At 36.5% G+C, this 22,565-nt stretch overlaps 2 protein-coding genes across 5 annotated transcripts in view; one reads left to right on the top strand and one right to left on the bottom strand.

Moving 5' to 3' along the window:
• The first annotated feature begins 207 nt into the window (after window positions 1-207).
• Window positions 208-22,565, top strand: part of LOC144653715 (protein Wnt-5a-like) — a 41,275-nt gene continuing 18,917 nt past the window's right edge. The window contains exons 1-2 of one of the 4 annotated variants that reach the window (XM_078513779.1): window positions 208-369; window positions 11,691-11,766. In XM_078513779.1, coding sequence (XP_078369905.1) covers window positions 359-369; window positions 11,691-11,766 — 87 coding nt within the window. In that variant the 5' untranslated portion in view covers window positions 208-358. Of the gene's footprint in view, window positions 370-1,981; window positions 2,134-7,975; window positions 8,078-11,690; window positions 11,767-22,565 lie in introns of those variants that run through there. The other 3 variants (XR_013570812.1, XM_078513782.1, XM_078513783.1) reach the window with 3 other exon arrangements.
• Window positions 17,262-18,739, bottom strand: LOC144653698 (F-box/LRR-repeat protein 14-like). Its single transcript, XM_078513757.1, has one exon. The coding sequence runs from the start codon at window positions 18,691-18,693 to the stop codon at window positions 17,500-17,502; it is 1,194 nt and encodes a 397-aa protein (XP_078369883.1). The 5' UTR covers window positions 18,694-18,739; the 3' UTR covers window positions 17,262-17,499.

Consider the following 22,565-nt stretch of genomic DNA (forward strand, 5'->3'; position numbering starts at 1 on the left):
TTATTTACTTATGCTTCTTAGAGACAGGATTTCTGTTCAAACCTGACCGTTTCTTGTGCAATAAGTGATTTTTGCAAGGTTAAAACAACACAAGCCACCCATCTTGAACACAAACTCGGTTTTATCTTGTCTGTTAAGATCTCAATTACTTAGGGACGAAAATTGAGAAGCTTCGACTGTTGGGGATTAATCCTCAATGGGAGCGATTAACAGAAAACAGGCATAGCGCTGCTGAAATAAGTTTCCTTTGCGCGCACTCGACCCAGTCTGGCTTCGTATTGTTGCTGGTGCAGAGAGCTCGCGGACCACAAATAAGCGGCTAGAGAAACGGGGAACTATTTCACCACAGGTGTACAAAATGGAGAATCGGTAAGGTCCATTGCTTCATAGCTAAGTGTTTTGCAAATAGCGCAGTCTTTATCGCTTGCGTTCGCGGTATAGTTTCATGGCCACCTTCAGTTTCGTTCAATTACTGTAATTATCCTTGTCACATAGCCATTACAATCTGTCTGGGAAAGATACCAGTTTAGTTAAGGTATAGAATGAGTTGTTTCGTGCATGTAGTGAACAACGGTGAAACTGCGAGTTCATTAGCTGGCGGATCTGTTTATATCTTCAAAGTGTGTTTCCGTTGTTGAAAAGACTCACCAAAATCGCTCTCTTTCATTTCAACTTAGATACTTGCAATGTCGTAGGATTTTCTTAAACCAGACTCACTAAGTAACAACATAACCCTGTAACATATAGGCGCTGATTATTGGCTCAACTTGGACTGATCTGCGCCGAGTGCCGAAGGCACGTAAATACCAAACCTTTGGCCTGTACGTTACTGGCTGTAAACTCGATACAAGTAGGGCAAGGTTCACCCAAAACTCGGACTAGACTCAAGCGCCTACATCAACTCGACAATTACACAAAAACGATTTTTAAACACCTAATTTCGAAAATCATTGATTGCATGATGTCTATCGCCAATTGCTTGCTAATCTGTGCATGTGTTAAATAGATGTTAACGTTTTAATAGCAGACGTGAGATCTTTAAAAAGTTGTTATGAACTTCGAGGCGTTGCCTTATGACTAAGAGAGACAACTTTCTGTGGAATGCTGCCGTAAAATGCTTTTCCAAACCTTCTAATCCGATAGCTGTTGGATATGAGATTTCGTAGGCGGTAGTTTGGTGAACTGCTTCTAGTTTTCGAAGCTGAACCAGCTCATACCGTATCAGACTTTTGTGACAGAGATTTTTGTGATTTTGTGAAAAAAGTCCCAACAGATAAACACAGCGCTGACCAATATCCAAGTGGAACAAAAGATCTAAAGTACAGAAATCTCGACGTGACGCATGAAAGCATTTACTAAATGTTTATGTGGTATAATCCTCTTCCTTTGAATAACAGTTTGTTTTCGTTGTTGTTTTAATAGCATAGAAACGACTAGACATGAACCGCGATGTCGGCGCCATGCTAGCAATGTTTACAGTGCGGAAAAATACAGGCTAAATATAGGACCCATCTTGTTGAATCAGTTCTAATTTTGCCTGAACGTTGCAAGGAGATACTACAAGGTAAAAATCTTGATTTTGCAGATTTTGGGAACGAAAAATTTCAAAACTATGATAACAATTTCACTTTGAACTCTTAAAGAGTCGTCACCCTCTTAATATGTAGCCTTATGTCTCTCAAGAGAAAGTGCATATATCCCGGATATCTAGGAAGAGAAAAAATAGCCAACACTTGGATAAGTTCCATAAACTGTCTTCGTTGTTTAGTCTATAAGAAATCAAAAGGGAACTCTCGTTGGCGTCTCAAGATGACTAACATTATTGTAAAGCCACGAAAGCTAATAACACTCGAAAAGATCATTAGTTAATGGCCCTGCAATAAAAACAAATTATAATTAAATAAAACTATTTAGTCTAGAACACTGGCGCAGTGTTAGTAACACATGAGAAAAACCGGGAACGATCTGGCAACACAACGAAACTCAGTGGCAACGTAACATAGATTTGTTCGTGAGATAGTTTGGGATAAGATTTGATTGTCGTGTTGAGGTATCGTGACTTTTTGAGTCTTGAAACGCGCTGAGTTACCCCTGTGTCGACCTCAGCTGGAGGAAAATAAGATCTCGTCCAAGGTATGCTATTTGATAACACCAGTACTTACTACAAGCAAAGGTCTACATGATGATATATAATATACGCACGACAAATTCATCGTTTGTGGCTCGTGCTTTTGTCTGATTTGACCTTTCTTGTCGAAGGATTTATACACGTGTAGTGCTTCCAAACCTAGCACATCAATATAACTTTATTACTGATCGTTCGTAAGCTAATGGAACCTATCGTGATCAAAAGTTATTATCGAGAGATTCTCTTCTAACACTTAACTGTATTTCTTTCAACTCGTGTCGAATTTCAGTCACTTGAAATACTTTAAATATAAAGTGTTTCAGTGTCCTTTTCCGGCCTTCAATTATGACTCGATAGCCTGTTGAATGACTGAACGGAAAACCCTTATAAAGGTCGATAGGGTACATTCCTGTCATGTTACAAGCTTGTGTCTTGCTATGGTGGTACGAGTCAGCTATAACAAGATTCATTTCTATGCATGCCTGCAGAAAATCATCGATTGTTTGCGAAAATAACGCGATTATACCAGGGCCACTGACACGAAATCGAAATACACAAATTATGGCTGCCTCATCGTGCCCATCGCCTATCTCAGCCCAATTTTCCGTTACAAAGATAGCTAAGCGAATTTGTATAAAAGGAATTTAAAATTTTGGAAATCCGACAAATTCTATTGGGGTTATGTAATGTCAAAAATCTCAGTCTTAAATGATAAAGTTCCTGCTATGTTTCACCGTTTCGTGTTTGTCCGACCCCCAACCAAGGTGCTCAGGTCAGAAATCGATCTGTGCACTGTCCAGGGTTTCTGATATATGCCACAGCACCGCAGCTTACAACAGCATCTCTGAAAGGTGCAGACAGAGCATTACGTCAACTCGCACACTACCGTATATCCAATTGTTTTAATCTAATATTGCGGATAAAAAGAAAAATTTATAAAGTGGGCAGATTAAACAGTGCTTTATATGAATGAGTGTTTATAGCCCTTTAAATTCCCACTGTGGGTTAATCCTTAACAAGGAAATCTTTTATACATGTTCGTTGCCGCAAAATACCATGTGTCGTTCCCACGACTTTCTTTCCGACAAGGTCAAATATTTTGTCTTAGCCACGTATGGTTTTAAGCTATTAACGGGATTAACACCCTAAACAAATCGTGTGCGAGGCGTGGCGGCCTAATGTTTCGCACACTGGACAATGGACCTAGCTGTCCGGGTTCGAGCACTGGCTGGGGTCACTGTGTGGTGTTCTTTACTAAGACATTTAATTTTCACAGTGCCTCTCACCAAGGAACATTTAACAAATCAACCGCATTTTTCCATGGTCTGCACTTTGTAGACCATAGAAATGACGTCATGAAATGTTCAAAACCCCAGTGGAACCACGAGCCGTTAGGGGAGTGGTTTCACTGCAAGGTTTTGGGAATTTATGGCGGTATTTCTATGGTCTGTAGGGGTGTAGACTATGGGAAAATGTGTCCGGTTTGTTTCATACAATAACAAATGGAAAATTTACATTAAAAAATCAGTGCGAAATCACGCGGGCATGTGACAGCTCGTATGATGGCATTTTTTTCTACTTGAGGCCCACGAATGTGTGGAAAATTTCGTCCAAAATGTCCCAGCTGACTTTTCACAATTCGTGGGATTCTGTTGTTTGGTAAAGTTGTGACAATTTTTCAATGTGTATGACAGATATTTATTTTAGTATGACAAATATTTTGTATGTTTTTATATCTTGATTCTGATTATGTTGGGGATGCCACGGGCACTTTTTGGATGCTCCCTTCTCGACTCTGTTTCTAATTTCTTATGTAATTTTTCCCTGTGGAGTAAACCGTAATAAAGGAAATTTGCCTTACGTTGCGTTACAAGCTACGTCATTTTCATGGTTTATACTCTTATCGACCATAACTTTTGACCAATTAGCGTGCGAGAATTTTCTCGGTCATTGTATAAAATAAATTGGTACCGGCGAACTGTAGGCAGGGATGTCCATACATAGTCGACAACGTTTTGGCAACTTTTCATATTTCGAGCATTTTTTTTTTTCATTCGAGCAACTTTTCGCATTCTGAGCAATTTCTAGACCGAAGACTTCCAAAGATTACCCGAGTGTTGTTCGAAGGCATACGAACGTATCCGAGCATTTCGAAGATTAACGAAGTTTGCCGAAGACTTCCGAGGAAGATCCGATGATGTTTTAACTTTCGGCTCATTCAGCATTAAACATTGCAACTCGTCAGCAAACATGACATCGTTAATATCTTCGCGATTATTCTCAGTGAAAGAATCCTTGTAATTCAACAAATTTTGGCTTTAGAATGTTATTTAGATACCTTTGTTGCAGTGAAATTGCATGACAATGCTTATATATTTGGAGAAATTTTCTTAATAAAAAATAACGTTTTGGATTTTTTGGAGCAACTTTTGAGCAACATTTTGGGAAATTTCGAGCAACTTTTCGACAGCTCTAGCCAACTAACTGCTCACTGTAATTGTAACTGCTTACTGCTAACCAAAATACTTGGTAGCCTGCAATGGACTAGCATCCTCTGGGAAAGAAGCAATACCTCTAGCGTGGCTTCATTCTATGGATACATTACAAACCAATTGACATAGTTTTTAGTCAGTTTTAACCTTTTTTACCCTGAAACATGTACATCTACAGCCCTAACGGTCATTTTGCAATGCACGCAACAATACCGGGCCCAACGGAAATTTTTCCACCTTAAATTTTCGATAATTTTAGATGGTTCTGAACCCTTCCTACTTGAAAGTGCTGGAAACCGTTATAAGCCGTTATTTCCAATTTATTGCAAAATAAATCACTAAGGTTATCTCCTTGTTTGCTTGTCAATTCCACTTCAGAACACCGTTCTTAGTTTTCACATTTTACAGCAATGACCGTTGCCATGGTTACTGCATGCACTTCTCAAGTGCGTTCGCCGGATTCTCTTGCATAACTAAACGAAGTAGTCCATTTGCTCCCGTTTTCTGCTGGTGATATCGGGCATGTTGAATCGCACCACACATCATTGGTAGTTTTACAGAAACTGTTTGTTTGTATGAAAAACATCGGAACACTATCAGATTATAGAGCAGGCATAAATAAATGGTGATTTGTCAAAACAATGCCGCTGTAGCGTTTTTCACAACCCAGATAGTTATAATTTTGAGAAAATTACATACGCCATGTTTGTTTTCCTATTTGGAGCACAACTCGGCCACAGAACTGTACAATCAGTAAGCAGATTCTACGATCGATATTATTCGCTTTAACTTAAATCCATTTTTGGAATTTCTTTTAAATTATTCAGGTCTGAAAATTGAAAAATGCAATAAAAATATCTGATTTGTGAAAGTAAAGAAACATGTTCATCTGGGACATCATAAATTTCAAAATCCTTAATCTCCTAAACGAAGCACTGAATTGATACCAAAATTTACATATGGGTTTTTGTTCTTTATGTCTGGGATAGAGCAGTTTTCAATTGAGTGTCGTAAAACCAAAACCAAAGTAATTACTTTGGCCAATCACAAAGGACACAGACAATCCAGTAAACCAATCAAAACTCGAAGCAAATACATGTAGCTGGCACAAAGCGCCGGAAAACGTGCGCGAGCGAGTCACGATTGGTTTTGGTTTTACTCCTGATTGGCTGAGAAAGTGGCGCGAGATTTTTAAGCCAATCACTAAGCGTAGTAATGCAAAACCAAAGCAAACGCAATTAACTTTCGACACTCAAGTGAAAACCGCTCTATGTAAAAAGAATAGCTTTGTAGGATAAGTTATTTTTTAACAGTTTAGTTTTTTAATTTTGATGACGTCAGATAAAAACTACCAACACTTGTTGAAATTTTCTTTTTCATGGAATTGTTTATAACACTGAAATGGTTTGAATCTTGCTTGCCTGTATCACCCAGGCGTCCGGCCCGTTATAGGGAGGGGAGGGGGTCAAGGGTTTATACTGGTTTATTTGCTAGATATGTTGTAGTTTCTCAGCTGGAACAGTTATCCGCTGCAAATTCTTGGCAAGTTTAGAAATTTTGTATTTTTTAAGACACAAAATGAATGAATTACCACCTGGACGCAAAAAAACGGGTTCAGCTATTCAAAACACGATTAAATTAATCCAAGGTTAGCATGAATTTTGATTTCAGTTTTGACTTTTCAGTTAGATTTTCTGTTAAAATTATATGTCCTTCAGTTGTCCCATTAACAGATCGCAAACCCATCAAAATAAAAGCCGTGGTACACACTTTTATACAAGAGAAATTAAAATCTTAAATTACTTTATCCTAGATTACGTAACGACATTCGGCTTTAATTCGAACAACTATGGCCTGGTTATTCAGTTATCTCCCAGATTAAACAAATTAATGACTGTCAGATTTTTTCTGGCTGTCCCTGATAGTTGTCGCTATATATCCAGTTTCAATCCTACAACATCTTTCTGCCACAACTGATGCACGCCGACCAAAAATAAATGTTTAACTTTCTGGAAAGCGGCTTAAGTTTTTAAAATAAGTGATTAAGCAAATATGATTGACCCTTGCATTGTCGGTAAAATATCTTTAATCATATAGCAATTACACAAGACTTCTGCAATTAACTTTTTCTAGAACGTTGTGTTTCTATTGTGCTTATCTATTACAGCAATCTTAAGTTAGATTGAAAGTCTTTTTATAGGAGTAAAGAGCAAATATTTAATTTAATTAAGTCCCTGAGGGTCTTTATTCATTGTGTATTTATTTTCAGCATTGTAGCCTTTATATCTTAGGACACCCCTTGGAGAAAACGTAAAACTAAAACTTTAGTGATAAAAAAAAAGATCAAATATTTGCCGTCCCTAATTTACTCAGATAGTTCTCATAGTTTTGTTCCGCTTTCAATATACTAAGGTCCTGTCTATTCTCTCGCTAAGAATAAAAATAAATTCCCACTTACAACTCAAACCACAAGATATTTTTGTCTATAAAAATAGAAATGAAATCAATCTGAAAGACCCCTTGTTAAGTAATGCTACTTTGTGACAAACCAAGCACTCTGTAACAAGCACCAGGAGACATGATCAAGATAAGAATTTCTGCAGGTGGACGTGGATAAAAACTTAGACATTTGTTGCCTCCTTTGTAAGGATGTCGTAATCAATTTAGTCGATCTTTCATCTTTTTAAATTACTGCTTAATTTAAATACATTTGGCCAAAATGGCCGCTCGCCCAACAATAAGTTTAAGTGCTGTAATACGATTTATTTTACATGTTGTAAAGCGATGGTGCATGCAAGTGGAGTACCATTTAACGCTTCAACGATCAAAACGTTTATTTCACTCAGGTAAATTAAACGACAATTGCTTTGTTCTTTGATAACTCCAATTGCACTTTTCCACTAGCATACACAATTAGCAGAAAACTGACCTAGCTGCTGTCAGAAAGATCAAGGTCTGCATATCTATCATTTTTGTTAAATTTTTAATTTTTTAGTTTAGCTTGCCTTTGACGTAAACTTTTGTTTTGACTTCTTTAGAATTATTTTCTTTCGGTATTTCACCGGTATTTGCTCCTTTCATTTCATGATGTCCCGCTGATTTAACTTAACTAAAAATACCAACTTGAATTGAATTGTATCTTAAAATCTTAAATGGTGTCACAAGATCAAATACTTTCCCGGCGCCAGTTCACTAACATTGTTCATCTATCATATTTTTCCGCTTTTTATACACAAAAGGACACTTCTATTCTATTCCAAGTAATATATACAAATGCCATAAATTCCTTACTCATAAATTCCTTCGTCAGTTTATTAGAAAAGGGAAAGCCTTCCAAACTTCAGTTGCAATGCTAACTGTCTCAGTTGTGCATGCGACAAAACAACCCTCCGCATGTACTGGACAAAATAGGCTTAACTTTAATGAAGCTTGATGCCATCAACCTGTAGCCTTTAAGGTAAGGATTGTGCCAATGCTTGATAAAGTTTATCTCATCTTAAATTTATGAAGTATCAAGAATCAAACATAACAACGTCTTTTCGTATTGCTGTCATTTTTCAACAAGACCTGAAGAACTCCTTTCTTGATCATTCCGTGCCTCCACTTACTTTCAGTCATTGAACATTATTTCACTACCTCAAAGGGAACAAAAAATTTCCCTACGTTTTACATGAGTTGTATATTTTCTTCCAACACTGAGTTCTTTAGCTTGCGAATATCACTGATGTTCTTTAAATTTTGGAATACTGTCTCGCAAATGATAACAATGAGTTCTGGTAATTCTTGACAATTTTTTCGCCCTCGCAGTTCAAAGTTCCACATCAACTTTCGACCGAAGCTCGATATCCGACAAAATCATGGAAATACGAGGAGAGTGTCAATGAAGAGTGATAGACTTTCCGAAAAAGTGGTTGCCCTAACTTGACTCTTAAATTGTTTTGGAAATCCGATGGAATAATTGGAATATGATTGTTTTAAAAGAAGTTTCATGCTTTGAAGGTTATCGGGTATCTAACAAAAATACCTTCTGTGACTGATTCAATACATTAAATATTTGTAGTGTTTTCCAGGTTTATATTTCAGGGAAAAATCATTTTCGCCGTGTCGTCACATGCAGTTACCATTTTTCTGTCGATTTCTGGAAGCCCAAACAGTAACCTGCGATGGACTAGCATTCCACCTAGGGGACTAACATTCCATCTAGTTGCTTTTTTTACAGTTCTTTGGGATTGAAAAGGACTTAGCTTTTACTGTACTGATAACAGAAAGTCCAAACATTCAGATAAAACGAGAAAACGAAAATTCCGGCAATGCATAAGACATATAACATAACTTTAGTAAGGTGGTCGTTCACTTAGCAACTTGTGGATTTAACGGTGCATTTTAATAAGCTAAATCGCAGGCATGCCATTAAAATAAATCAAAGTTAAAATATTGTTTAAAAAAGTGATTTAAAAGTTTATAAGTATTACTAAATAAAAACACACATTGAAAGTTTTTTTGCGATTGACGCTGTGTGCTTTTTAGGCTTTTGCACAGCCATGCTTTTATGCCTTCACTAAAATGCTCTTTGCTAAATTCTCCAAATTCTTCATTGAATGTATTCTTTACTCAAAATTAAATGCAAGAAACAGTTCTAGCTTTAATAATTTTATTAAGACATTTCTTACGTTCCTACTCAACGGTTTTCTTCAAGTCGTCGAGGAAATTGACTCATGATAGGCAAGGAAACTTTATATGTCTGAGTACTGTTCGAGGTTACCCCGCCAGTCCAACGATGTCTCCAAAAGCCTTCGTGAACCAGTATAGCGTTCAAATTAAGAGGCTCTGTGTCATATTGCTTAAAAACCAGTGTTCGGGGTAAAAGACTAGTGAAGGTTTTGAAATCATTCTACAGGGATATGATTTTTTCTGCTATACGTACTAGTAGTTCAGCAGGATTTTCGTTCACAGCTTTTACTGTTAATCATATTCCCCTGTTTGCAGTTTATACTAATTCCCAGAGGCTTTTTTTCAAAACCCAACATTTTTGTATGCCCTTGACACCCTTGTTTTTAGTACGTTGGATCAAACTTGTAATAGTAAATTACTAAAATGTAGTTGTGTAATGGACAAAATTTAATTCATTGATTTTTCCAAAGTGTGGACTTTACATAACACTGGTCACATAACACTCGGTTAGCATCTTTTTGTATGATATGAAGTATTTGGGGGGAATTGAAAGAATCTGTGGGTTTTTTTTTTTCCTTTGAGTAACAGCCTACAATCATCGACAAAAGTCGTTGGCCCACCCACCCCCGTCCCCCCCGTTTCAGTGTTGGACAGCACAATGTGCCCTAACACATCGTGCAGTGCATTTCAGTTTGTGAGCAAAAGTAGGCAGCAATTAAAGGCATATGTTTTTTGCATGCTACGCAACATTGCAAAGGGGGAGAGGGGAAGTTACTTAACTTTTTCATTTTTCAAGTAAGAAAAATAGCAACTGCGCCAAGGTTTTGTCAATGATTGTAGCTTTTCGCTACCCCCTTGGGCTGTCAAGAGAGTGGTTCAATTAATGTACATGCACGTTTTAACAACGCACATTCGTGCACTATTAAACTACGTTATCAGTCACAATTGACCGCCAAGTATATAAATTTTTATCATTTTTACCGAATGGTAATGAGGTTATTTATGGTTTTTTTTTTTTCTCACTGACTATGCAATCACCTACATATGTTAAAGTATCACTTTAATTGATAACTAGCGATAAGTGGTCTTCAAGATGACGTCAAGCACCCATTAAAAACCGCGGGAATTTTTATGTGCTGCACGCGTCGCTAGTCACGTCTTTAAACGGTAACGAGTTGGCGCCAAGCCCCATTTGTCGCCCTCTCATTACCGAGTGCCGTCGTTTGATTCCCGCTGTGACGGAAAAGTCGGTAAAAACCGCGATTAAAACGCAATTAATTTCTCGCTTTTTTCAACCACTTAGCTGGTCAGCCACGCGTTTGTAACACTGGCCGAGAAGTTCTTTATCTGATTACTGAAAAACAAATTTACAAATGAAGGTTTAAACTTGTACGAGCTTGTTACGTGAAGTACATCGGTCGGCCTTCTTTGTGGTTTTGACCTCCGACCTCTAGAATTGAGTAAACGAAAGCCGACTAAATGAAAGTAAACTCCTTTTTTTTTGTTTTTTTTTTTTTTTTTTTTTTTTTTTTTTTTTTTTTTTTTTTTTTTTTTTTTTTTTTTTTTTTCCCCCACACCAACAGCCCAAATACAAAGTGATACACACTTAAGATACATCCATTTTTTAAAAGCAATGAAAGGCGTTTAAGACGCATTAGATAGACGTAAATCCGGTGAGCGAGGATAGTGAAAACCGACACAAAAGGACGAAACCATCTGAGTCAAGTTTGTAAAACTTATACAGCTCGTTGTGCCCCTCGCCTTGGAAACGGTTTGTTTGTCAATCGTGTCAATGAACTGGAAAGGCAAACAAAACAAAACAAAACCCTTAACCCTGATCCCGTAATGATCGTCGACTGTTTGTTTTATGTCAGTTGAGCTGGTTGTGTACTTTTCAGTCATCTGAAAAAACAGAAAATTAAACAACTATTTAGTCCTACATAAGGAGGGCACGAGTGCTTCTTTAGCGGATAAAAAAGGTTTCTGGGTGTTACCTTTAAATTGTATGCCCCATTTTTTTCATATCCTGTATCAAAAAATAAATAATAACTACAATAACAGAGGGAAAATGTTTCCTGTACATGTTGTTTTACCAAAGAATTTCAGGAAACCAGTGCAAACTGACATATCTTGAACGGATGTTTTTGGGGGAGCATACGTTAGTTCAAAGCCGACTTCGGAATTCCTGAGAATGAAGCTGTATTTTATTTATATTTCAATCACAAGTGTTGCGGTTAATTTTAATTTAAGATTTGTTTAAATATTTGCGTGTTAGTATAGAGTCCACCAATAACCCGCCATACGCCGGAGGCTATTCAATATAATTTACGTTCAATTAACACAAGGTTTTGAATTGAATCCTGTGCCGTGACGCCTTATAAACACCGATTTCTTTACAGATACGATCAGCCACAGACTTCCGAGAGCAAACACAGCGAGCTCCACACAGGATCAATCCCTCGAAACCATTCAAAGGTAAGTCATATAAGTGATGAGTAGTTTGTGTTTTGTATTGGTGAAGAAGACAGTGAGTTGTCGATCGATAACAGCTTTAACGTCAACGTTTGTTTACCTTTAAGACATAAACAGACAGAAAAATTAAGAATTACGTGTTAGTTTGGAAGATGTAAGAGGCAGGAAAAGTTGTGGTTGATTCAGAGCATTTGTGTATTGAACTGTATTGACTTTGACTCAACTGACATGAAGGTACTAAACTAGCAGCATACACCTTATACTTTCAGTTAAACCAAAACGTCTTGGACGGCTCGAAGTTTATTATGTAATTTTCGATTTGCCTCAGAATGAAAGCCACTGAGATAGAAGGCAACGTTTGGTTTTATTACCTCTGTCGACTGAAACTATGGGCACTCTGAAATAGCCCAATTTATTATCAGGTTTATATATCATATATGACAGGTCAGGAACCATTTGAGCAATGCGTTTGAAGCAATTCCCGCCATTTTGTCGATCTGACACTTAAGAACTTCAGCATAGAAACAGTTCAGTTCACCTTTAAGCTGTCAACTGGTGCAATGCCGTGTGTTCGATTATTACAATGAGTTTCCTTTCTTAAATAAATCGTTTATCACTTATTTTGCAACTGAAGCTCCTCGCGATCAGTCAGGTCTGAATCGATCAGGTGTTCATTTGAGCTGACAAAGCCTGACTCAGTTCGCAGCAAATTCCTTCAGTTCTAAGAACTAAAAATAAATTATTTCACAATTTCCTTTCATTAAAACAATTGCTATCATGATCTTTATAATTCTTTATTCCCCACAGTGGTTAATATAAAATTAAGACTCCCAGCAACATCGGCCAATATTGTGTTCACCAGACAGGCTCACAGAATCATAGAAACTCGTCAACTAGGTGTTTTATTGTTTGAGTTTACCATCAGTTTTCCAGAACTATTATGAAAAGAACTGTACAACAATCGAAATCGAGAATTTATACTTCAAGTCTAGAAATGAAGAATGGAAATATTAAATTCTTTTATTTGTGTGCAGGATTGCAGAGTCTATCATGTGTTAACGTGTATTGTCAACTGATGAATCACTTCACTTGATTGATCTAACGGAAAATTAATCGGCAACTGTTTACGTGTGAGCTGGAAAACATTCCCTTGCAGCCTTTTGTGTAGTGGATGATAAGGGTTTAGCAAAAAGTATGACTTTCCATTGCCCTAAATTTCTTAGTCGTACTCAGAAAGCACTAAACTCAGTAAATTATCTTAAAGACACTGGTTCACAAAGCCCATTTTCCAAGTGATGTACTTGTATAATTAATTAAGGGTCGTTATTCAAATATTCTTTCGAGGAACACTAAAGCAGTATTTTCAGTGATTATTGCTTGTTGATTAGTAGTATATCAGTATTAACGAGCTGTTTTTTGTGAATTGCTCAGATTTTATGAAGCTTAAAATAGCTTCAGTATAGTGCAACGGGCGGAATTGTTAAGTAAAAACCCACGTAATCTGTAATGCCTAAAATAGTTGATATTGTTTCTTAGACAGCTAGGATCTAGACTGAAAAACTTTATATTATTCCTAAAAGTTGATCTAATTAGTAAACGATTACACATTAGACAAACAAAACATTTTAAATCAGCGCCGATAAAAAAAGGTTATTCAGGTCAACTTTTCTAGACTTTCTAGCACCTATATTTGTTTCAATCGATTCTGGTTGAATCAAAATACAAACACGCATTTTTGAAATACTATTCGAAAGAACTTGACTAGTATATTTGGTCCGTTTCCCCTTGGTTATCAGTGACTCTATTTTTATCATCATAGTCAGTTGTTTCTACATATTGGTTTCGATAGTTTAAAAACAAAATTAGCTTATCGTAATTTTTTTCAGGTTTTGGAAAACGTTTATTTCCAACTCAACTGTGTAGATAAGCTCAAGTATTTTATAAGAGTTTGTTCGCATTGATTGTCCGCCAGGCACATAACTCCGTATTTTTTCCTTTGCTCGACACAAATAAAAGCAGTTTAATGCTAGGCCACTGTGTTTTACAGAGAAGGAATATCAGTATTTGTTTGAATGCTCGTTTGATTCTTATGATATGATAATAATATAATGATGATATAATTAAGTACTGCATGACTTCATATTGAAGTTCCAAAGTCTACAATCTTGAATTGTTCAGTAGACTAAATTTAAGTCATGGATTATGTGACAGGCTATTTCTTTCATTTCCTTGGTTTTTCTAGCCGGGGTTCATTGTTATAGCTGTATAAACAAGTCCTGGTCATTTAAGATGGATTAGCTCATTAGTTAGATCACTTATTCGTGCCAATATACTTTTTTGAATGCATTCTAGATGATTCTGTTAAATTAATTGAACCATTATTTCAATTAACAAATTCATCAATCATGGGTTAAGTTGACAGACCCAAATCTTAAAAAAAATGAAAAAGCAAACAAATGTTTCTTAACAACAAAGTGTTGTTTGGTTTCGCGCCAGTTCTTTCATTCTGATGTTACTGTCACTCCTGGGATACTTGTGCGTGACGTGACATATGACGTCGTCACGCTAGAAAACTACCCTGGGATTTCTACGCATGAACAATCCACAACAATTTCTCTTTTTGCACATATATACTCCTTATTTTCTTTGTTGTTTGTTTGTTTTTGTATTTTAAAAGAAAAGCAACGGTTTTGCTCTTTCTACATAACAGAACGTGAACTTGTCAATCAGTTCTGCGAGTGGCCTGATCACAAATTATTTTGGTTTTTCTGTTATTCTTTAAATACAGATTTCGACAGATCGGTTAACAAACACGTAGTTAATGTTTTTGTAGTTTACAGTTATTATTGTCTTGGTTTTGGTAAGTTACACTACGTGATATTTACCTGGGAAAACGATGTTCACAGCACTAAACGTGGCATAATATTGATTTGTGGGCTTCTCGCAAACAACACTGTTATCTCTCGCTGATGGTATTGGAATCGATTTTAAAAAAATCTTCTAAAGTCGAATACTTACATGAAGTGTTTGTAAGTCAAAAACTGGTTTGGCAAGTTACAGAATTAACTGGTCATTGTAGGTGGCTAGCGTAGCCTTTGTAAACTTGGAGGTTTTTACAAGAATAACAAATGTATGGATCGGTACACGTTCGGGATGAAAATCCTGGTTGTTATTAAGAGGAGATCGTAAGTGCAGGTTCAACTGTTGGAAAATAGGACAGAAAAATCTTCAAAGCCCATCCTACAGACTTTCCTCTGCACAATCTTATGCCGAAAAAGAATGCTACAAACTACAGACAAAACTCGCTTAGTCACCGCCCTTAAGTCAAAACGGAACACTATAAGAACTCATCTAAAAATACTGAGGCTTATTTTTAAGTATAATTTAGCTATCTATGTTTTACTGAGTTTATCGGTTTTACCCTTTATATGTATAGTAGCATAAAACATGTATTTTTATCTTTTGAGCAATTTAAGAGATTTACTATTGCTAGATTTACTGGAGAAGGCATTTTGCATAAAAGAAACTCGGAATCTCCTCATGAAAAAAAATTTCCGCAACCTATAAAAAGTGCAGAACTGACAGCCAACATCTCCTTGTTAATAACAACTCTTTCGCACAAAAACTCCACTAAACTTCATTTTAATGCTTTCTTTATTAGATAAACCGTTTTTCCCAATATGGACAACATATATGTCGTTTCGCTAAATCATTGTTGCTGGTCAAGTTTTGGAAGTTTTTTGGAATGCAAGTTAATATTGAAGCATGTACTCTGACAACATCACGAGTACAGCGTCAATTGGATAGTATCTATTACGTAACACTATGACGTAACCAATCTATATCGATGCTATGGAAACAGTCAAACAAAAACGATATTAGGGGAAGGGATATTGATATCCAGTTTGTTGGAGCTTTGTCACGTGTTGCGGACACAAAAATACCTTTGATCTTTAAAGTAAAACTTCCAACCTTGGTACTGTGGGCAAGTTACACCATATGTCTTTTTCGAAACGAGGATTATAGACCAAGCTTTCACATAAAACTGACTAAAATTAACACATGTCGTCCAACAGAGATCACTTTCTGATGGTTTAGCATTTCGATCTCTTTGTGTTTTAAGCATATGTTTAGCAGAATCCAACGACGTTATTAGCAGTTTCGTAAACTTGGAAGGTGCTATTTGCGTACATTTTGGCTATGTGCGATAAGAACATCAATGTAGATGCCTTATATGTTGGGTATACTTCAATTACACTACATTTCTCTTGTTCAACAAGGAGTTAGCTAGCTATTTTACCTCTGTTACTGTTGTGATAGTTGAACTATCTGAGTTAAACTATTTAGAAAAAGTTTCTTTTCTATATTTGTGTTGTAGCAAAACTAAAATCTTCTTTATTTTTGTCGTAGCAAAATTAAAATCTTCTTATTTGTGTTGTGGTACAACTGAAATCTTCAAGTTTGAGATAAGTCAATACACTCTACAGTCAGTGGCAATGTTATAATTGTCATTTTTTCATTCTTGGTTTTATTCAATTTCTAAGATCGTAACTGAATTACCTAAAAATGTTTGATCAACCAAGCTAGAGCCAAAGCTATAAGCTATTTATCTCCGTGTTAAAATGCAGCATATCAACTGTACAATGTCAATGCCTGTTGATCTCATAAAAAAATTCTGCCAAAAGCTTGAGTCTGTCAAAGCTCCATAGTCAGAGAGAGCTTCAATCCTCATAACAAGGATTTTTGAAAAGGTTTTGAAATTGCAAGCTAAATTCACACGCTGGGTCTAAACCTCAGGATCCAGTGAAGCAGTATGAAGGATGAAATTTGATAGAAAGAAATTCGATCTTCAATGTAGAAAGAATTTTTGGCATACAAGGATCTTTTGGATTGTTTGTTGAGAAAAAAACATCGTTTCAATCAATCAAGCACTTTTGTTTCGTGTCATAGTAGAAAGCACATGTTACACTGACCAAATAAATACCTTGCCATTTTAAATTAATCAAAAAACTCTCCAATGCTGTTCAAGAAAACTGATTATCAGATTGTGGGAATTTGATAAGGGATGTGAGTGAACCACTTATACTCAACCGTGGATTATCGAGACCCTCGCATAGGCATCTCCTAGTTCAAAAAGTCACGCCATAATTTCAATAATCGATTTGACTACAATTTCGACTTTAAATTTGTAAATTACAAATATAAGGTGTTAGAATTCACTTTTACTGCAGCGAGATTATGTTAGAATTTAGCCAGCAGAGAAGCTTGGTCAAGCTTGGCTCGTTGATGTTGAAATGAAAGGTTCACTGGCGACAGCTGACGGGGATAACACAGTTGTAAATATATTATTCACAATGGCTAATTATAGAATCGTGAGTTGAAATAAAATTACTTAAGACAATATATTACGATAAATGACTGTAAAAATGTGTTTTTATTCTGGTACTGTGTGTGAAATTCAAATAATTTCGGTCCTAAAGAGAAACTGCCTCCGAATATCGTACTTCCAAAAATTTATTCACAAATTCAGTTCTATGTATGAATGACAGCGGGTATTGTGATATTGAATTTACAAAATACACCAAGAAATCGACTTCAAAAATATTCAATTTCTTTAGCAAAAGGCCTGTGTATTCCGCAAATCTTTGTCAGATATGAATTGCATTTACTCGAATTTACAAACGACATGCGGTGTATAACATTACTGGCAACTGTGTCACAGCTGCGTAGAGTGGGTCACCTTTGCCATAAACCAAGATTGAGTACCTGTAGATGGGGAAGATGCATTAATTTCTCCAAACCAGTCTTTGTAACTCTTGTACAGCCATACAGATCAATGTTCGTTATACTAGTCAAGTTTTCGGCGATAGAAGCTAAGCTTATGTCTGTGATTTGTGTACATTGGCCAATATTCAAGACTCGAAGGTCGTGAAGACTCCTCGCTGCTTTGCAAAGACCATCGTCTGTGATATGACAAGAATTCAAACCCAGATTTTTTAAATGATGTAGTCCATTAGATATATGATTCAACGCAGCATCGCCGACTTTGTCGCAAAAACTTACGTCCAAATAAGTCAAATTAAGGCCTCCTACGGCTAAATGTGCTATGCCTTCGTCGCCAATACCTTCACAAGATCGAAGGTTCAATTCACGCAGGCTCCGAAGAGTGGCCAAGTGAGAGAGCCCACTCTCTGTAACGCCACAGCAAAAGCTTAAATTGATCGACTGTAAGTGGACTAGTCCCTTGGCAATGTTGCTTAGCGCGTTATCAGTGATCTTTTGACAGTCTTGTAAACATAAAGTAGTTAAATTCTTGTTACCGCGAGCGGAACTCGCGTTCAGTCCAGCGAGATGCGCGATGCCGGTGTCTGAAATGTGTCGGCAACTGCGAAGATTCAAGTACTTTAACTTCGGCAGGCCCCAGGCACAAAGTAGAAGTCCAGTGTTCGTTATATTACAACATCCAGCGAGATCCAGCACGTCTAAATTGCTCAAAAACCGAGCGATCCTTCCCAGACTTGTGTCCGTAATTTGTTTACACAAACTTAGATTTAATACTGTCAAAGACGAAAGGTCTTTCACGAACGCATGTCCAATTCCAATGTCCGTCACATTGTAACATCCTTTGAGGTTTAAACTCTCTATGTTCGGTAGATTTTGTATAACGTAGCTCAAGCTCTTTTTGAGACTCAGGATACGAATTTTTCGAATACCACGTTTCGCCAGTGAAGGAAATAGGTATGGATTTGACCTCCTCAAATGTAGCCTTGCTTGAACGCCGCGCCACACCAATCGACTGTAAGCCGCATCCCTCCATTTTGAACAAACTTGTGACACTCTTCCTTTATCCCTTATGTCTAAATAACTAAATATAATGGCCAAAATCTCGGGGAAAAGGCAGTGGATTGTGGCATCGCTCTTCCCTTTCATGTCGTTCGCCCGCGTTCAACAAAGCACCATTGGAAATCGATCAGGCATTTCAATACTCTTGGGACCCTTTGTTTAATTTGACCACGTGATCGCTTCCGCACTCACTGAGTGGCTTTTGTAAACAATAGTTTCAAGACCGCTCGCGGTTTGATCGAAAGTACGGACAAATTTATTTTAGATTCGGAAACAAAAAGGTCTTCGCTTGAATAAACTTTGTTACAAATAAACACAAAACCCTCTCTGGCTAATAAAGTAGCTTTTCTTTTCTTTATTTAACTTTCCCGGCGATAAAAATACATTTTAAAGAGAGTGTTTATGTTATCTTTTTCTTTCCATAGTTTTGTAAAAAAGTTCTAATAATCTTTTGTTTACATCGTTTTGTTCTATTTTACTTGATGACTATTGTAAGGCGATAATTACATTTTTATTTCCTTGCAGAAGACATCGCAAATTCCTTCGGTTTCAATGCCGAAACTTGAAATCGAACTAAACAGTTGCAGTTTATCAAAGAATGAACTATTATTTTTAACGTTTCACAAGAAACGCTCTCGAAACGAACAAAAGCGAATAGCATAATTACCTTCATTAAAGTTATAAATAGACTGTATAATTCTTTTTTACTTGTGGCGGCAGAATTATAAATTCCATAAACTTTGTCTGTGTTTTGAGATTGGTAGGCTCAGTGCTGTCAGCACTTTCGAACAAACAAAACTAAAGATAGTTTTTGTTTTTGTAGGTCGCTGTTTTACATGTAAGAAAATCCGTAACAAATTTATTCCCTTTTAGATTTTTTTAGTCTAGATTCGGGGTTAGAATTAGTCGAGTTAATCAGCTTATATTGTTCTTGTAGGATATTGAAATTGTCCACACATTGATTTTCTTTTCTTCTGTTGCTTCCCAGAGTCAGTCCTAGCCACTAACTTTTCAGTGCGATGACTTACATCAGAATTGGGCAGTCATGTTAATTTAAAAACACGTTTTCTACAAAGATCTTTAGCTAGCACTGTTGAATATTTTTCACTAAAAAACATTAATCTTAACATTATATTTAAGGAATGCCTTAATATTGTTTTAAAACCCAGAGAATTGTTTTATATTGTTACTGTTTCCCTTGAGTCATCAATATCTTTTACGGGGAATAGCACGACATCTTTTATTTCTGAACGCCATTCGCCAACCAAGCTTAAAACCTGTGCGACATTCCCGCAAAACTTAATTCCTCCATTGACCTCTAGCACCTTCTACTGCTTCTAGACAGACCACCTAGAATGAAAAGGCAAAATGCAATTAAAGCAAAGGAAATACTAAAGGGGGGGGGGGGGAATTCGGGTCGTCTTAGTAAATATTTTTGGCTGTAGAATGGAGGCTTATGCCCAATTATAATGCTCTTACTTCTAACAAAAAAATATTCAGCAGACAAGACCATTGTTATGCTGTCCAAATTTCTGTTTTCTTGGATAATGGACAGATTACGTTCATATATATATAAGAACGTCTAATTTTCGAGCTGACGATGTACCGACAAGAATGATCATCTTATTTTTTCAAGATATGAGCTTAACATGTTCTTAATTTAAGTTCTAAAAATTGTACAGTTGTTTATACATGCTTGCACTTTCTTAAACAAGAAAATGTGTATAATTCGATAGAAATTCAATGTCGTTTCTATGTAAGTATGTAAGTAAGCCTTTATTTGAATAGGGTAACTCTATCAGCTTGACAAAATTACATCCAAGTATTCTGACCTATTTAAACTGTATATTTCCTCATTATATTTCAAGTGTTATACATTTTGTTTTGATTTAACTAAAAGGAACAGTTGCGTGGTAACGTAGTTTTGGTTTTCATATCTTGTATGCACCAAAAATTTCAGTCACAGTATCCTGTCCAAATAGAACCCAAAGAGTTTTTAAAAGCAAATTTCCTCCCAGAAAATAAGCCCACCTGAAAGATTCGTTAACCAAATATAAGCCCAAGACTTTTTTCTGATTTTTACAGTATATAAATTATGTCTCATAGCACTTTAATTCGACTGGGTTGAACCCTCGTGCTTTAACTTGTAAAGGGCGCAACTTATCGCCTTATTCGCCGTTTTGAGACAACTTGTCCAAAGAATTAGGCTTGCAGAATTAAACACTCAATTAAACACTCGATATATTTAAATTCAGCTTGGTAGCGAGACCTAGAGGACACAAACGAAATAAATTCTACAAGCATCTTTATCAGGGGGGGGAAAGCAACTTCCCATACATTCTCTTATATGAAATCTGAGCGATGCTCTCACAACTTGCAAAGCAATCATCGGGGTGGTAGTCAGCGGATGTCTCTAAGGCGCATGAGCAGCTCCTTTCTTTGTGAACTTGCCAAAACAATAACAACATGGGACCAGTGAGAGAGTTCGATTTTTTTATATATGTAGTAATAAAAAAGACTTTCTAAGTTTTGTCTTTAAAGCAGCGAAAATTTCCCCGGAAAGGTTTTTGGTGTCAATATGTGGTGTTTGTTATGAAATAAAACCATCACGGGAATGGTAATGAAAACGTGGCGATCGAATATTCCCGCGCTGGTCGGAGCTATTGTTCTTGCTCTATTGTTTCGAGGTTGTTTGTTGACTTGGTCTTTCTTTGTTTTACTTCATTTACAATTCCCATGTGGGCCAGTTGAAAATCGTGGTACAAACATTTGCATTTCAGCACTGAAAAGTAGCACGGCATCACAAAATTCTGCGTTCTTAAAACTACACGACGATGACGAAATTTTCGGATTAACACGCTGCTTTTAGATTTTTAGTTAAGAGAATTGAACCCCTTTATAATAAGTGATTCCACGGCATAGCAGCTTCCACTTCGCGGGAAAAGATTGCCTGTTGCATCATCGTCCAAAAACCGCTGACTACATCGTGAATTGATCGCTTTGCAAGTTGTGAGAGCATCGCTACTCGGTCCCAGACCTCGTTTCTTCCCCCCCCCCCCCCCTGATCTTTATTCTTTCTTTTGTTTGTGTCTTCTAGGCCTCGCTACCAAGCTGAATTTTAATATATCGAAAGAAGCCTATTCCAAACCACTTCAGTTGTGATTATCATATGTTTTGAATTTATAGCACTTAGCATTCATTCAACTCTTCCTGCCCCAGACCGAAAATGAAAACGAAAGATTTTCAAATAATGAGAGGCAGATTTGAGCTTGTTTGTTTAGACAGTATAAATTGTATGTTTTTGTTTTTTTTTTCTGAGTAAGAAATCGAAATCATCTTTCAGTCTATATAAACGAAACAAAGATTTGAGTTTTGTTTATTTTTTGTCTGTTAAGTTTTGATTTGTTTCCGTTTTAAAAAAATGACTACCGTATATAAATAACATGTTTTTTCTGTCTGAGTAATTCGTCGAAGTCTATCAATTGGTAAATTTGCAAATTTTATCATGGCACACGTTCTTGGAATTTCATTTTAAATCGAAAACCAAAAAGGTTTACTTCAATTAAACGAGCTTTAACATTCAGAAAAAGTTTGACATTTTCCTGCTATGATGTAACCTCGACTCTTGAAAAGAATTTCCGTGTAGTAAAGGGAGTACATTCATACTGATCTGCAACAGATGTTCGGCTAATAATTCGTGCTGTTTCAGGCAGCTACAATGTGTAACATTTCTCGGCATGATGTCGGTGCACGATCTATCCTGTATACAATGTGTTTCCAATAACAAATTAGCTATCAGACTATGTACCTTCATTCTTGACATTGGGTGGATTTAAATAATATAATAATATTAAATTATCGTCACAAGGTCTCAAATTTAAAGCAAACAAAGCTTTTGCATGACAATATCCTACAGAACGGTCTTCTTCAGCAAAAAAAGACTGTGTGTTGAAGAAGAC

The sequence above is a fragment of the Oculina patagonica genome, chromosome 5 (assembly GCF_052425735.1).
Source record: "Oculina patagonica isolate OP01 chromosome 5, crgOcupat, whole genome shotgun sequence".
Lineage (NCBI taxonomy): Eukaryota > Metazoa > Cnidaria > Anthozoa > Scleractinia > Oculinidae > Oculina > Oculina patagonica.

Bases quoted from the DNA above. Each gene is read 5' to 3' on its own strand.
- LOC144653698 (XM_078513757.1), bottom strand. From the start codon at position 18,693: ATGAAAGGGAAGAGCGATGCCACAATCCACTGCCTTTTCCCCGAGATT.